The sequence below is a fragment of the Aethina tumida genome, chromosome 1 (assembly GCF_024364675.1).
Source record: "Aethina tumida isolate Nest 87 chromosome 1, icAetTumi1.1, whole genome shotgun sequence".
In the NCBI taxonomy this organism is placed as follows: domain Eukaryota; kingdom Metazoa; phylum Arthropoda; class Insecta; order Coleoptera; family Nitidulidae; genus Aethina; species Aethina tumida.
Window position 1 is genome coordinate 42,421,633 of NC_065435.1, and position 19,100 is coordinate 42,440,732.

The following is a 19,100-nucleotide window of genomic DNA, read 5'->3' on the forward strand; positions in this document are numbered from 1 at the left end:
TATGGCGTAATATCAAAGAAACTTGAAACAATGATTCGGTTTATCAAAAGCTCAAGTTGATAGGGAATGCCTTACTCAGTGTAGATTTAAGTAAAATAAAAAGCACTCTGAAAAATCGGTGGATTTATTTGAAATTACAAAAAGTCAATGACTACCACATTAATTAAAATGTCCAAAAATAGTATTGAGTAAAAAGTATTTTAGTAAAATCATAAGCAAAGGCACAACATAGATAAAAAGGTTTTTAAGACGGTCCTTTCAGTGTCCTTTTTGTCTACTTAGGCTCCTTAAGTTCGCCTTTTTAGTGGCACATGTCATAATAGTCTCGACAAGATCAACAAAGGATGCAGCAAATTGGTACAAGCTCTTTACCCTATATCAAATGACCTCCCATAACCCACTGTTTTCTCTGATGTTGTTAACAGGTATTTTTTCGGTTCTTTGTCCGGCTCTCTCCTTTCGGACCCTCCCTTAACGTCAGCCATATAATAACTTTATAAAAGTCATCGTTTGCGAGAAAAAATGCACGCACTACCAGTCAAACGTTTCATTCATTTGTGTCTTGGAATATTGTCCGAGGACGACATCAAAGATGCGACGACATAAAACAAACGTCCACGGCAACCGACCAAATGTCGCAAAACTACATAAACAAAAAGAAAAAAAAAATGAAACGCGAAAAACAATTAATTAAGGATCAAAGGTAGGATTTTCGGACTTTCGGCAAATGGAATTGTTCCGGAACGGGGCCACGGAGCCGCAGGGTCGGAGGGGAATGTACGGCTTGCGGCTCGCGTATCGCTCCTTTGCTCCTTTGTGGCATCTTTATTCGATTAATGCGTATCTCATATTCCCGGTGTCAAATTTTCTAGATGACGGCGGCGTGACTGTATTAAATCTGAGACGTGCGAGGCCATCAATTTTCCGGGCGACGTTCGCTCTCCCGGTGCCGCTCATGCCCTTCGCACACGGTCCGGCCGTTTGCGGCCTCTGGTCGAAAATAATAAGCCACGGAGCGCCGCTCGTTTATTATAGCCACCCCCATGTTATTTATGATCTTATAATTTTCTATTGATCTCCGGAACGGGCTCATTCATAAATTAATATTTTACATTGTATGCACGCATCTTTGTTGAATTACTGATGTAAATAAATTTTGTTAGTGATATTGTACTATGGCAGACATGAATTGATTATTTCGATTAATTTTTTGTCGTGAACTTGTCGAGAAAATTAAAAATTTAAAATTAATTGGTGTTAACTTTATACAAAATCTTTAAAAACAACAATATTGGATCATTAATATTTTGTTGGAGTTATTAATACTTGTATGTTGCATGTTTGTCGTTACTAAAAATGTATATAAACTGCGCCGATAAATTATAGAATATTTAATAAAGTTAAATACATTTTTTATCATAAAATTTTAAACGGTCTGTAAAAATTAAATTATTACCTTTGACACTTAGGCATACGGTATGTATCCCAAAATTTAGTTTTTATAGTTACCAGTTTTTGTTGGTAAAGAGTAAAAACTAAACATCAACATTTCTTGTAATTTTAAAACAATGAGTATTCCACTTGTGAGAGTATTTTACGATTAACTATTACTTTTTAAAATCTTTCAAATGAACAACAGAGGAAATAAATTCTTCTTAAACGCAAAATTTCAAAAGAAACTTATGCGTTTAAGAAGAAGGAAAAAGCCAAAATGAGATCAAATCGACAAATCTGACACAATCATCGATTTCAAAAGTGTTTAAACGATTTTACGAAACGGATACCAATGAAAGAAGACCTGAAACACAACAAGACCGATATTTAAGAATCCAAGCGTTTAGGCAAATGTTTAGAACCAGTACTTTTCAGCAGCAACAGTTTTCATTGATTTATAATGTAAGAATAAGTCAGAATACAATAAGGAGAAGACTGAAGGAATATAACCCCGTACCCCGATGTAACAGGTTGACTGCAACACATGTAGAGATCTACTGAATTTCACTCGAGAGTATCTTCATTGGGAAGAAGCTGAGTGGAGTCATTATTGTTTACTGGTTAGTATAGATTTTCTTTAAATAGTGATGATCGTCGTAGAAGAGTTTATAGACGACCAAGAGAACGTAACGTTATATATAATATAGCTGAAACATTTACTTTTGGTGGATAATCGGTAATGGTTTGGGATGGCATTAGTTTGCAAACACATACGGAATTGGTTGCATTAATAGTGGAAGTTTAGTGTCTAATAGGTATATAAGGGAAATCCTAAAAGCCCTTGACGAGGTAAATATTCGGCAGAACTGGCCAGCTAGAAGTCCTGACTTAAATCTGAACAACTATGGGACCATATGGGAAGGCAAATAAGAACTCTTCAAACAAACACTTTAAACCAACCTAAGGAAAATAACATAGAAATTTGAAAGGACATTAATCAGGATGTCATAACAACAATAATTTTAAATATAAGGTGACGTTGTCAAAAGATCATTAACGCACCTGGTGAAAATACTCCATACATATTAGTATAAATAAAATTAATAATAAATTTGAAATAAGTTACAAATTTTGTTATATTGAATTATTTCTCTAATATCATCATTTTTTTTCTTTTTCAATAAATATTCATAGATTTTCCTTAAAACTGTATACTAATTTAATTTAAAAAAAAAATAATATAAAAAAGTAACACCCCAATAATATTTATCTAATCCGTACCAATAAATGAATATTATTGGCGTTGTTTTTTCTACATTCAATTTTTAAAAATTAAATGTTAATTTAGACACAAATGAATTTTATTGGGAATAAAAAATATAAAAGAACCATTTTTTCGATGAAAAATATTAATTTCAATGATCACTTAATTGTTATATTCAAAGGCGACAATGATAATTTACAAGCAAATGAATATAATTGGCGTTCTTTTAGAAAATTCAGGAGAAATAAAAAGTAAAAAAGCAATAATTGATAAAATGAATTTAAATGTTATTGTATTTCATACTTATCGTCGAAAAATATATTTTTTATAACACCCTCAATAATATTCATTTCATTAATGTACAGTAGTGGTCATTATTATAGGAACTTTTTCATGTTAAATATTTTAGACATAACTTTTTTCTTTAATGTGATCTTAGCATAAATTAAATTTAGATTCGTCATTAAGAAACTACTCGTCCCCTCTGTTCTGTTCAGTTAATGTGATCCTATGCATGTCAAAATTGGACACATTTTTAGTAAAAACCAGGTCTGAGGTCAAACGAACCCCCACCCACTAACCATCTTCTGATAATCCTTGGACTAATTTCCTCCAAGTTGGCTTTAATTTCAGTTGATGCTAAAATTGGATTGATTTTCTTTCAAGTTTTTCGAACTCAGACAAAACGTTTTCGTATCTACCACTTGGTCAGTTTCTCCAAATTTTTTAATAATACGGGAAAACATTTAGCCGTAAACTCTTAACCATCTTCCTGTAAAGACTGCTAGTTTAAAATTGATTTCAATTCAGAGACAGCTATGAGAAACTATAAAGTAAAATGTTGCTATAATTTCCTTATTGAAAAATCATTTGTTGTGGTTTTTAAATGTGATGATTAACTTTTAAGAAACCAAGAGGAATTTTGATTTTTTTCCAAAAAATTCAACACAATTCGTCCATACAAAAAATTATAAAATCCTAATGCAAACTTAATAAATATCTGAGTGCGTTTTAATCTATATTTCATAATTTGAATACACAAAAACCATTACATGTCTGGGATGACTGAAAGGATTATAGAAATTCTGTTGTCGGACTCACGAACAAAAACCTACCAACATGAAAATATTCTGGAGGAGGAGGGGTAGGTGTTGGGTGCGCCTAAAAATGTTGCGTATCGGCATGAATCAATTCAATACCATTAAACGAAAGAGAGATTTAGGGGCAGGGTGGCGGAGCACGGCGAAAACAAAACCCCGCGGTGTATTTGTGGGTCCTGATCAAACGAGACCGGAGATCAAACGTTTCGAATAATTTTCCGAAAGGGATTACCCAAAAATCTCCGATAAATCCCAGACGAGGTCGCGGGCGCGTGAATCGCATATCACTTCGCGTAATCCATTAACGTACTGCATCGGTGGCGAACCCTAAATTATATGCCCCATCAGTGTACAACGGTCGAAATGGAAAATATTCCCGGAATTTTCGTTGTAGATTGCTCGATTTACGGTGAACGGGATGGTTTTATGTTCTGGGGCGGGCAATTAAATAGGCTTAGCCTTTTTATTACTCCGTCCGATTTTAAAAGTTGGTTTACTGAACGGCCGTAATGATATAAGAACGCTATCGTCAATCAGGAAATTTATAAGTAGTCACACCAACAACTCACTGAATTAAAATATTAAATAAACAAAGCTTTGCTCTAAAAAATAAAATACACTCAGTGATACTGAGAACCCAGAGATCCGAGGGTCAAATACAAATTTAAACTAATTATAAGATGGACCTCCATGCTGATCCAGACACTCGTTGACTCGTTTTGATATTGATCCAATAAGATGATTAATTTCGTCCTCTACTTAACGCTGAAAGTCCATCAAATTCTGTGAAGGAAGGGCTGAATTTTGAAGTCTACTATCTAAGACATTTCACACATGTTTAACTGGTGAAAAGTCCAGAAATCTGATTGGTCATGGCAGGAATATTTTATAGGAATGTTGGAAGCATACCAAAGTAACCCTCACAAAAAGAAGTCAGGCTTCATCCAGTTGAAAAACACGATTTTGATGATGTTGCAAAAAAAAAGAACTAAGAAAAATGGAAACAACTGAAGACACTTCGTATGGTAAAAAGCCTTTCTTCCTCGGTAAAATGTTGGTTGGCCATTGCACAAGTGGCGCAGGGACCAGTTCTCCGTTCTTTTTTAGTTTTCCAGTGTTTAGACTCCGGTTCATCCAATTGGCAAGAACATCTTTTAAGACAATAATTTATTCCATATCTAATTCACAAAAATGGATAAAATTTGGACTCCTTTATATCAGTAGAATTTGAAATGAATGAAAGAATTATTTAAATACAACAAAAGTAAAATGAACCCTGAACTGAGTCTAAGAGTAAACACCAAATGTTGTTGAAATTGGACCACTGATTCTGTGTGTTCTATTTTCTATGTTACTGAGTACACAAATCACTTCGAAAGTTGTTGAACATTTACTACTTCGTAATCATGTAACTTTAAACAAGTCAAATCGCTTCACCCTTAAAGGAGCAGGGGAATCTTTGCTAAATAATTCATTAAAATAATAAATTGCCCCCTTTTAGTTATTTAAGTATTAATCCATCTTCGGCAAATCTTTATCTAACCGCGCGCCGTTCAGTTCCCAAACACTGGTTTCGGGATTATAATTAATTTTCTGTCAACACAAATCACAACGACACTAAAATAGCAGACAAAAAATCTTATCGTTTCATTGACAGGCGGTTATGGGTTTAATTTTCAATTTGAGTTTCAATTAACAAGTCAGATTCATTAATGAGCTTCACATTTTTGGTTGCTCGATTGATGGGAAAATCGAAGTCGAGACGATTATTTGCTGAATATTAAATTTAGTTTTTTGTTAATGACTTCACATACTTCGATCATAGTCGTAGTGGAAAATTGATTAAACGCCACGACGTAATGTAAAATGTGGTTATAATATTACCACAAACTTAAATGCACATTTCAGTTGCAGCTTTCTGCTTTTAATTAAATAAATTGTGGCCTTCACTAAATAAGGACAAGTCTGTGTGATTTAAAAATGCAGACTTACCTTAACCAATGTCGTTTAGTTATAGCGGTATGACAACACACGGCGTCATACTGATCAGCACACCACACGATTAAAATGATGTAAAAAGCCGTAGTGGTGTCGTTGAAGAACTCAGACATAATTGCTTCCATCCCTGCAAAAGAAACGAACAATAAACAATTAAAATCAGTTAAAAATCAGAAAAAAACGAATAAAACACGTGGATCTGATCAAATTCTCATTCGTCGTTGGAAGAAACGACAGGATTATTAATCGACCGTTACACGAGATATGGCACTTCCCGGCACGATAAGATCCACGGCAAAACAAACTGAAACGTAATTTAATAAACAATATTTGCGCCCAGCATATTGTTGATTTAAGCGCTGAATCATTAATATAGTGGAAGAGAAAGAGGCAGACTTCTAAGACAGTCAGCAGTGTATCCTTTCAAGTTTGCCCACGTTCCTACCAAAGACAAGCAATTTATCCTGCCGCATAAATTGTTCTTTGCAATTAATGTTGCCTGTCCTGAAAAATTACACGGAGCATCCCGCAAAAGCGGGCCCACAGTCTGACATAAATATATTCAATTCACCTCTCGAACATGAGGAGGCTTTCTTGGATTTAGGAAAAATAAAATTCACTCGGGCGTACGCAAGGGAAACGGATGTTGCTTTATTAAGACAAATAAATGTGTTAAATGGGAGATTTGCCGTTTGCATTTGGCAAGCACGCCTTTTTATTTCTGTATCTTTTCCCCTATTTTTGTTATATGTTTTTTTTTTCTCTTTTTTGTACATTCCGTTCCGTCTTACTTATGTAAATATTTATACAATATTTGTGGCATAAAACAACTTATATTCAACAGATGAATAAAAATTTGCCCATCATTTTTTTGTCTCCGACATGTTTTAGCAATATTTTAAACAATTTATTTAATAAATAAAAAATAAATATTTTAATTGAATAAATAAATAAATTAATAAATGCAGTAACTACAAAAAAATAATTTTATTAACAACAAATTTTATTTTATATAACGTAATTTTTTAACATAAAAACTTTTACAGAAAATAAAGATAAAGCTAAAAATTAAATCTGATAATTGTTGGAAAAAAACTTTCCTCTGGCACACAATTTTTTTATAGAAATAATTTTAAACTATTTAAAAATATTTAAAAAGCATTGACTGTGAGATTACACATTTAAATAAGTATTAAAACAATTAAAAAATTTTTAAAATTAACACTAAAATTCTAAATCAACATTACTGCTAAAATGGAAGAAAATTTTTCAATTGAATTTGACTTGACTTTTATACCTAAAAAAACATCATAATTATATGTGTTAGATTGTTACTTTTTTAAATTATATATTATAATAAGTAAAAACGTAGTAAAGCTACTATTATATTTTGATGTTTTCAAAAAATCATAAAAAATTTAAACCTACATAGTGTCCCAAATTCACTAAATCTAGATATATCAAGTACTTCCAAACAGGAGAGACATAAATTGACTTAAACTCCAGAACTTAAAATTTTTAATTAACATTAATTGCCGAAAATGATTTTTATATCTCCGATAGTTTCTGAGATATCTACGAATTCCGACATTCGACAGATTTCCAAAATGTGTAATAACTTATTTATTTAATAAATAGCATAATTTGCTTTTAAAATTATATAAAAAAAATCGTGCCTTACAATAACATGTACTTCGTGAAATATTAAATTATCTTTAGTTAAGATATAACGATATTTACAGTAAATTTCGAGATAATATTGCTGTTTATGAAGAATAGAAGGTGCAATTGCTAATTTGATTTAATATATTTTTAAATTATATCACAGAAATATTGACATTCAAACTAATTATCAATGGTTAAAATAGGTTAAATTATTACTTCCATTTGAAATATAAAAGCTTGACATCTTATCTTATGTTACATAAAAAGTGCCTGTAAAAAGTTTTAATTTAAAAAAAAAATGAAAAAAGGTTATTTTTAAAATCCAATTCGCAACACTCTGTTTGTTATTCTTCGTTATTTGCGGCAAATTTCGAGATAATATTGCTGTTTATAAAACATAGAGGGCGTGAATTTTTTTATTTATATTTTTAAATTTTATAAAACACGTTAATAATATTTTTCTTCGATATCACATTTCATCATATATGAAAAATACTATTTTGCACATATTTCATTGAAATATTAAATATCTCGAAATTCTGAAATATCATTTCTTGACTAAAGATAATTTAATAATTAACAAATTGCATATTTTTGGAATGTTTGACATTTTTTTTGAAATATTTAAAGGAAAATTAAATTATTATTTCCATTTGAAATATAAAAATTTACACATATTATCTCGAAATATTTTAGAGATATTTTTTTAGTATATTTATTCTATTGCTACATAAAAAGTGCCTGCAGAAATTTATCAAAAAAGTGATTAAATAAAAACGTTTTTTTTTTAATTCTGTCAAATTTTAGTCTTCGTAGATTTAAAAAACAAAAAAACATCACTGAACATTTCACTCGACCAATTTGCGACACTCTGTATGTTATGCTTCGTTACTGCTTCAACAATTTTAAATAGTGAATAAAAATAACGAAATATTTTAATGGAAAAAATAATTTGAATATTGTAATTAACAAAAAATAATAATTTTATTAAAAAACACATTTTATTTTACATAATGCAATTTATCACCAAAATTTACACTATAAAGATAAAGTTCAAAAATAAAATTTGATATAGCAACAATAATTTTTCTCTGACACAAATTGTTATAAATGGAAGTCTTTATTTATTTAATAAAAGTTTAAAGGTTGAGTTTGTCTAAATAAATAAAAATTTCTCGCCAACGGACCTTGTATATTATAAAAATAAATTGGTTTCGAAATACTTTTTGCATATAAAATTAAAATGCATTTGTTAATTAATAAATAATACAACAAGTTAAAAGCATTTGCTTTATATGAAGGTAAAAATTAATAATCGATGTTGTAATAATGTTAATTGCTTTAAATAATAAATTAAAATAAAATATTTTGATGAAAGAAATACATTAATAATTTATATAATATAAATTTGGTTAAGATCACCAAATAATCTATCAAAAAATTAACATATTTTATAAATAATTTTAACTATTTTTCGGCCTTATAGTACGAAAGAAGAAGTAAAACAAGAAAGGAAACAAAATATTTCGTAAGTATGAATACGCCCGCAGCTTTATTATTTATTCTCGAATTAATTTTGTAATTTCGTCTGTTTGCCGAGTGCTATAGGAACAATTGCACGTAACCCATTTTACGGGATTAAGTTTTTAAAAGTCCCGTTCGTTCGGAACCTTTCGCGCAGCATTAATGGCGAAAAGAAAAGACCCAGGGAATCGTGGGCACGCCGTCGTCGTCGCAGCCACGCCGATGGGGCGCACGGAGCGGCGAGGCTGCGAAGGGGGGCCGGTTTGATCAACAACAACGAATCGATTCCCAGTTTATTTACTCTCGGCTAATTAACTATTAAAAACTCGCAGTCCCTAATCCTAACAAATAACTAGCGCGAATAAACAGTCAAACGAAACTACCAATCACAATTAACCGTTGTAGAAGGTACGAGACGCTCCGGGCTCATAAACATTACGAGTGCCCGAAGAACGAACCCGACCGTGCTCATTAGGCGCCCCGGCCCCGGAGAATCGTCGGGATTGTTGCGTATTTAAATTTAAATCGGGGTGTTTCGTCTTAAAAATTTAATTAACTCACCTACTTATTACTACATTTTAAGGCCGATAAAGTGAAGTGAGGGCTGCCGGAGCCGGGATTTTTCAAGCGTCCGGACCCGCGGATCCGTCGAGAGCTGTTGGTGCCGCAACAATCGGGAAATTAAACGGGGTCAGATTGCGCGAGTAATTAGCGGTCGCGGTATTTTTATTATCGAGTCGAAATCCCCGGTTAAATCGGAAATTTTAATTTCCATTTCGCTCGTTCCTTTTTTTCCGGCGCGGCCGTATAAAAAACAAACAAAAAAAAAAAAACTTAAATAATTTGTGCACCGTTGCCGGGGAGCGCCGGACGCCGGAATTTCGTACTTTTCGAATTAAATTTTATTTAAGTTTGCGCCTGCGAACGCTGAAAATATGGAATCGTGAAAAAATTCCGCGAGTTGTGAACCTCGTAATTTAAAGAAACTTAATTATATTAGTGGAAAACAACCTGGCTCATCCTTTACAATTTCCCCTTTGTTTTTGTCTATTTGTTTTTTCGTTTGAGCCTGCAAAATATTGTCGACTACTAAACTTTCAACTTTTCTTACGACTTGGGGGAAACTTTTGCCCGGCTGCAACTTTTTTATTTATTTCGCTATTTTTGTCGTTGCTTATAATATAAAATAAAATGCACTACGGCTCACTTGGTAATTTAGCGCAGCCGAGTTTATCTTTCCTACGGAATGCGCTCCTTGTTAACATATTATTGTCTGCTTTAAATCTAATTTGTTCCGCATCCTGCCTTACATCCCTATGTATTACGTTGGTTAGCTTATTTATTTTTATAAGGCTCCATTGTTGTGTCCATAAGTTCTATTAATCAAGATCCCTCCTCCAGGTACACCCAGTGCGACACACGATTTAATAACAATAATTGTGTGCGACTAGCTGAAAATCACTAAAACGTAAACGGAAAAGCTTTTAGATAAATTTGACACCTGCAAATAAAATCGGGCAAATTAACAGTAAGTTTAAAACTAATTTACTGAAAGCACCATCCTCGCACTCAATTCGGTAAATTTATGTAAATAATTATAGCAGTCTCAAATTACTTAATCCCCCGATTCCGGATGACCCGTGCACTTTTCCAACAGTCCCGGAACATTAGCGCCAGTAATAAAAGGGTTAGGGCCGTGAATGGACCGCAGAATAATAACGACGACATCGGTTTAATGAACAGGCCGTTATGTAACCCAATATTGCTCAAAAACAAACACGCATCGATATGAAATTTCATCCGGATATGGTTGATTAATTAGTGATAATGCCGGTTGTTCGCGGTCATTTTAAAAATGACACGTCGAACGCGATGAGTGATAGAGACATCGGTCAAACTCGCATGACAAAGTAGCGTCACCGTCAGCCGATAGGGTGGCCGGACTATTAATAGAGCCGCAGAATCTATCGGGAAAAAAATGCGGTTATACGCGCGACGCTCATTTCTAAATGGAGTGTCGATAATGATCTCGATATTATTTGGGTTAATTAAGTCGAGCGACTTTTTTTCCTAGTATGACCGTCGGTTGGTTGCTAATGGGGGCAAACTATTGGTTTCACGTAGTTGTTAAACGGGATATTCCAAGTATTAATTAAGAGAGGAACGCACGAACTGAACACAAATGGGTTACGTTTACTACGAATATAATGGCATACCGTTTTATGGAAATCACTTGTTTTACTACTACGTGTGATTATTAGACTAGACAACAAAAGAGTTTCAGAGTAACCATTTCGTTTCAAGCCAATTGATTTCATCAAATCAAAACTTCTCACAGAAAATGTGAGAATTATAAAAATAATCATTTTTATCTATACTTTTCGTTTGTTTAATTTAAACAATCATTTGATTGATGATTAAACATTTGATATTTCGTATTAAAGAACAAATGATATTAAAATTAATCAATTTTTAGACTAAACAAGTAACTCAATAAAATATTTGTCTCGTAAGTAAGTGAAATAGAAAACCATTTTTTGAATAGAAGTAAGAATATAAATAAAATATATTGTCTTATAAACAATCTTAAATACCATAAATCCTACATTATCTGAATTATTTCAAAATAAATGCAATATTATCAAATTGAATAAGTACTTTCAGAGAAGATAAATAAGTAAATCAACACAAATTTGTCTTAAAAGTATTTGTGAGAAATATATATTCTCAAGTGAAACAAGAAAATTAAAAAATATATATTTATCTTATAAATTTTTGTAAAATAAATCCTGTATTTTTAGAACGAATAAATAAATCAAAATAATACCTTAAAATAATTTTTGTATTTTCAGATAAATAAATACACACAAATTTTTCTTCTATTTGTAAAAAATTTATATTATCAAGTGGAACAAGAAATTGAAAATTGAAAAATTTAAAGGAAATCAATCTTGTACTTTCGGAGATAATAATTAAATAAATCAACCCAAATTTGTGTCATAAATATTTGTAAAAAGTCTATATTTTCAAGTAGAACAAGAAAATAAATCATTACAAATTAGTCTTATAAATATTTATAAAAAATCTATATTTACTAATAGAACAAGAAAATTAATAAATATATATTTATCTTACAAATGATTGTTAAATAAATCCTGTATTTTCAGATGGAATAAGTAAATCAAAATAAAATTTATCCTATAAATAAATTAAAAGAAAATCTTTCAGAGGAAATAAATAAGTAAATCGACACAAATTTGTCTTATAAATATTTGTAAAAGATCTAAATTTTGAGGTGGAACCAGAAAATTAAAAAATATATATTTATCTTATAAAATACAGTAAAATAAATCCTGTATTTTCAGAGTGAATAAGTAAATCAAAATAATACTTATTCTATAAATAAATTAAAAGGAAATCTTGTACTTTCAGAAAAAATAAATAAATAAATCAACACAAATTTCTCTTATAAATATTTTTAAAAAAATTCTATATTTTGAGGCCGAACAAGAAAGTTAAAAAATATATATTTATCTTATAAATTATTGTAAAATGAATACTGTATTTTCAGAGTGAATAAGTATATCAAAGTAATACTTATAAATAAATTAAAAGAAAATCTTGTACTTTCAGAGAAAATAAATAAATAAATCAACACAAATTTGTCTTACAAATATTTTTAAAAAAATTCTATATTCTGAGGCCGAACAAGAAAGTTAAAAAATAAATATTTATCTTATAAATTATTGTGAAATAAATCCTGAATTTTCAGAGTGAATAAGTAAATCAAAATAATACTATTCCATAAATAAATTAAAAGGAAATCTTGTACTTTCAGAGGAAATAAATAAATAAATCAACACAAATTTGTCTTATAAATATTTGTAAAAAAATTCTATATTTTGAGGTCGAACAAGAAAGTTAAAAAATATATTTATCTTTTAAAGGATTGTAATGGAAACGGAGGAAATAAATAAGTAAATAAATCAATAAAAATGTGTTTTATTAATAATTTGTAAAAAAATCTATATTTTCAGGTAGAACAAGAAAATTAATATACATATGTTTATATATGTATATGTATATATATATATATATATATATATATATATATATACATATATATATATACATATATATATATATAAACATATATATATATATATATATATATATATATATATGTTTATATATATATACATATATGTGTGTGTGTGTATCTTATAAAAGATTGTAAAATAAATTCTGTAGTCTCAGATGTAATAAATAAATTAAAATGACACTTTTAATTTAAATAAATTTAAAAGAAATCTTGTACTTTCACAGAAAATAAATAAGTAAATCAACACAGTAATTACTTGTAAAAAATCTATATTTTAATGAAGAAGTAGTAGCAGTAGATAATAAATAAAACAACAAATTCTTTCTTTTATAATTAAATTGTAAATGTATGTTATGTATGAAAGGAATAAATCAACAAAATATTTAATTTAATTATATTATAGAAGTAATCATATAATATCAGATATGAAAAGAAAATCAACAAAATATTTGTTTTATAAATAACTCTAAAAGAACCCCTATACTTTCAAATAGGAAAAGTTAAACAACAAAATATTTGTCTTACGAATAATTGGAAAGGCATCCTTATATTTTCAGATAAAACAAATAAATCAACAAAATATTTGTCTCAAATATAATTGAAAAAGAAACCTTATATTTTTAGTATAAATCAATAAAATATTTGTCTTATAATATCCTATAATTAAATTTAGGAAAGGAAAAAAGAGGCCGGTGTTACCTGAAAATACATTTTGTGCAAGATTGCAACGTAGAATTTTATTTGTAAAAAATTGTAAAAGAACATAAAAATGACTTAAATTCTTCGCAGACAAGCAAATAATTATAATTTCATTCTTATCTACTTAAAATGTATGGCTATACTTCCGACTATTAAATAGAGATTTTCTTTTATCAAAAATAAAATTTCGTTTAATTGAGAAATATCCCTTGACAAAATCACAGTCATTGAAATTAAGAGGAGCAGGTCGAGAGGCAAATTACAAGAAACCTCTCTTATCATAAAAATAATTGGAGCAATAAGGGCGTGTGGATTTTATATCTATTGTACATTTTTAAATTTAAACGAGAATATTAAGGTGCTTAAATCCTCGGAATTGTTATCCGACTGCCTCCCCCAACAGTCGACTGACCCCCCCCAACTCCTCGTCCTCCCCCCGCTTGTTTGTTGTGCCTCAAACCGATTCAATTATTGTTTTACAGAAAAATAAAGCTGCTCTCTCGGTTATTATTATGAGCGAGACGTCGACAAAAAGATTTCGTATTCATAATGTCGCGAGATGGCAGAGACCCGGTCCCCCGGTCCCGCGATCCCCCGATCCCCGACTCCATTCCGCCACGACCCCACGAATAAAATTAAAAATACATTCACATAAGACGCGAGACCGCCCGCCCCACTCCTGGCCTCGCACCCTTCGCACACTTTATCGAAACGAAAGATCGCGGGTCGTTTCGAATATTATTTTCTCATTCACGGCATACTTCGGAACGACCACTTTGATATCTTTTTCTTCTCCTTTTTTTTTCGCTAAATTCCCAGAGATTTAACCGATAATCAACAACTTGAAAATTTCCAGATGTTAAATGGAAATTCATTTATGCCCCGTTTAATGCTTCCTTTTTAAATAAAATTTGTTATTTTATATTTAACAAGGCAAATATTTTCAGATTTTTATTCATCCGATGCGAGATTATAAAGGGGTTTTAATGCGCAAACTTTCTACCTACATAAACATGTGCCGAAAAATGTTCCGTGTCGAGTTACAAGATTCAGTTAAACGGAAACTTGTATTAGGAACCGGAAAAAGTAATTTACGTTTAACTTTAAAGTAACTTTTATCCAACAAAATTATCATCAATGTAATCAGGAACTTTTTGCCCACGTTCTACAAACACATTCATGACTGAGTTCTTCAAACTGAATGAAAGATCAACCTTAGTTTGACGTCCTCTGCAGAATTAAACCTTTTATTATATAAAAATTTTACACACTATTCTATTATATTTACCACCTTCAACCCATCTTCCAGACTGAAGAGGATTGTTGTAATTAACCCATTTTTCATTGTATGTAACAGGACGTTCAATAAAAGATTCATTTGCGTTGCGTGCAAGGAGAGAATTGGTAATTGTCAATCACCTAATTTTGTTACACTAGTTTAATTTATATGGAATCAATTTGTTCAATTTTTTAATGAATTTCACTGTGTGACTCATCTTTATAATGGCTGATTTATCACTATTCAATGACTGGCTTTTTTCCAAACATGTTGCACGAGGATTGGAGATATTGCTTAATTTCCTTATTAGTACAGGTTTTAGGAGAACCTTGACGTAGTTCATCTTCAATACATTCATTAACACTTTTAAATCAACTAAATCAAAATCGTAAGTCTTCTGCACTTACTGCATCTTCCCTAGAGGGATTTTTAAACTCTTAAACAAATTTTAAACCCAACAAGTACGCAGGAAAAAAATAAACAGCATAGTTAGAAAGAGCATTTCAATAAACTACATAGTTTACTACAAAAATGTTAACATTTACTTCAACAAATGATGAATCAAAAACGTAAATTACTTTTTCCGTTGACTATAATTTAGGTTAAAACGAAACAATATTAAATTAGCACCGCAACAACAACAAAGTGAAGAACGCAAGAAAATATTTAGAGGTTATCAGACGGGTACTTTGGAGGTTTGCATTTTTTATATTCGGAACAGTGTGTGGCCACGTCCTTTTTGCCTTTCAACGCGCGACGTCTCGAGCCGCTCTACTTTATGAAACTAAAGGAAGGAAAAATTATCGGGCTCTCTAGAGGAATAAAATCTCTTTCTGACAGTGTAATGTAGTTTGCGACGTCACATATGACGGTGTGGGGCCGTCCCCCGTCCCGGAAATGCCAGGCTAATTCCGAGGTGAGCCAAATTTGTTCGCGGCAAACAGCGCACGGGCCAGCCGCCAATTTATGTAAACTGCAACCGCGAACATATTAAATTATCTACGAAATATTTTCACGGCGACGTTGTTTGCATTGCATCTTTTCGCGCGGAAAATTCAATTATTTTTAACGTTGGAACGGCTCGTTACTCCAACGTCGAAACAAACGTTCAAATTTATCAGAGTATGAAATAACGGATTCATATGATACACACATCCATACATAGATACATATATAAATGTATACATTAATTAATTGAAATGGGAAAACAATCCAAATAATGTTAATTCTAAAATCATTTATTTTTGATATCAATTAATTTTAATTAACAATGATAATCCGTATTTTAAATATTTTTGTAAATAACAATCAATGTTTCAAATGGGAAAAAATTGATTCATACTAAATAATTAGTTTAATGACAATAATTACTTTGTATTATAAAATACTGACTATTGTCAATTATATATTTATATTAAATGTTGAATATTTCTTTTTAAAAACAATGAAATAATAAAAAAACTATTTCTAAAATTGAAATGCTTTTGTCACACATTGTTCATTAATGAAATTGGTTCAAACAATAATTATTTTATTGTAAATAACTTGTGTGTAGAATATAGCTCATTATCAATTACATATTTATACCGAAAATAATAATTTGTACATTGAATATGTCTTGTAAAATATAATTAAGTAAAAAACGAATGCAAAATAGGAAAACTTATAAGACATACAATGTTCATTAATGAAATTGGTTTGAACAATAATTATTGTCAATTGTCTATTATATATTTATACCAAGAATAGCAATTTATACTTTGAATATGTTATCTCTTGTAAAATACAAATACGTAAAAAACGAATTCAAAATAGGAAAACTTATAAAACATACACTGTTCATTAATGAAATTAGTTTGAATAATAATTATTTTATTGTCAATAACTTTTGAGTAAAATATTGACAATTATCAGTAATATATTTATACCAAAAGTAGTAATTTGAATATTTCTTGTAAAAAACAATTAAGTAAAAAAACGAATTCAAAATAGGAAAACTTATAAAACATACACTGTTCATGAATGAAATTGGTTTGAACAATAATTATTTTATTGTCAATAACTTGTGTGTAAAATATTGACAATTGTCTATTATATATTTATACCAAAAATAATAATTTGTACTTTGAATATCTCTTGTAAAATATAATTAAGTAAAAAACGAATTCAAAATAGGAAAACTTATAAGACACACATTGTTCATTAATAAAATTGGTTTGAACAATAATTATTGTCAATCGTCTATTATATATTTATACCAAAAATAATAATTTATACTTTGAATATATTATCTCTTGTAAAATATAATTAAGTAAAAAACGAATTCAAAATAGGAAAACTTATAAGACACACATTGTTTATTAATGAAATTAGTTTGAACAATAATTATTTTATTGTCAATAACTTATAAGACACACATTTGTTCATTAATGAAATTATTTCAAACAAGAATTATTTTATTGTCAATAACTTATGTGTAAAATATGGACATTTGTTAATTATATATTTATACCAAAAATAGTAATTTGTACATAGCATATTTTTTGTAAAAATCAATTAAGTAAAAAACGATATTCAAAATAGGTAAACTTATAAAACACACATTGTTCATTAAAGAAATTGTTTAAGACAATAATTATTTAATTGTCAATAACTTGTGTGTAAAATATGGACATTTGATAATTATGCATTTATACCAAAAATAGTAATTTGTACATTGAATATTTCTTGTAAAAATCAATTAAGTAAAAAACGATATTCAAAATGGGTAAACTTATAAGACACACATCGTTCATTAAAGAAATTGTTTAAGACAATAATTATTTAATTGTCAATAACTTGTGTGTAAAATATGGACATTTGTTAATTATGCATTTATACCAAAAATAGTAATTTGTACATTGAATATTTCTTGTAAAAATCAATTAAGTAAAAAACGATATTGAAAATAAGAAAACTTATAAGACATACATTATTTATTAATCAAATTGGTTCAAACAACAATTATTTTATTGTCAATAACTTGTGTTTAAAATATTGACAATTGTCAATTATATGTTTATATCAAAAATCAAGTAATCAAATAATCAAAATAGGAAGTGATAAGACATACATTGTTCATTAACAAAATAATTTTATTGTCAATAACATGTATGTAAAATATAGACATTTATCAATTACATATTTATATGAAAAATACTAATTTGTACTAATATTTGTCTTTAGGACACAAGTTTAAATTGCTAGAAAAAAAAATTAATCGACAATTAATTTCTTTGGTATGTTTATAAAATCATAAATATAAATTTCCCGTGTAAAAAAGACAATCCCGAATTTGAATAAATGTAGGGGAAATAATTAAAATAAATAGAAAACGATTCGAGTCGGGAACATAAAATGTACCGCGACAGGGAAAATGTGAGACCCTTAAAAACGATCGGATCCGGTTACGATTTGAAACGGGCATGAATATTCAATTTGTCTGGGGCTTCCTGGTAAATTGTTCTTCGGGACTTTACAGGACTTATCAATTAGTTTTGCATTTTGCGAATTACGTGCAAAATATACCGTTGGATTATGTTGCCGCGGAACACTCTTATCTAACCACTTAAATTAAATCCGTAACGCCACCGATCAAATAATATGCGTGAACCGTTAAAGTAAAATAAAATTGCGTGTATCATCTGACAACTGGGGAATCTTTTCGGCTTTGGTATACCTATTAAGAGGGTTTTCGGCGTCGGTCGCGTGAATTTTTCCATCCACCGGCCGACAGAACATCATTTCCCATTTATTTTCGCTTAATTCCAATGGGATCTCGACTTTCGCGGTGACAGGGCGTGACATTGCATCGTGCCAAGGTCCTTTTCATGAATGGAAAACTTGGTGGCCTTTTTCGCTGTCGCACGTCGCCTTTCCTATATGCATTTAAGTTCTTAATATACTCGGTGACATAGAAAATAGAACATGTAAATCCAGTGGCCAATTTTCATTGATTTTTTAGGGGTACAATTTGGAGTAATACAGAATAGAAAA

At 30.0% G+C, this 19,100-nt stretch overlaps 1 protein-coding gene across 1 annotated transcript in view; it reads right to left on the minus strand.

The window, feature by feature from the left end:
* Positions 1 to 19,100, minus strand: part of LOC109595102 (membralin) — an 82,322-nt gene that overhangs the window by 29,730 nt on the left and 33,492 nt on the right. The window contains exon 8 of the mRNA XM_049966516.1: positions 5,791 to 5,923. Coding sequence (XP_049822473.1) covers positions 5,791 to 5,923 — 133 coding nt within the window. The remainder of the gene's footprint in view (positions 1 to 5,790; positions 5,924 to 19,100) is intronic.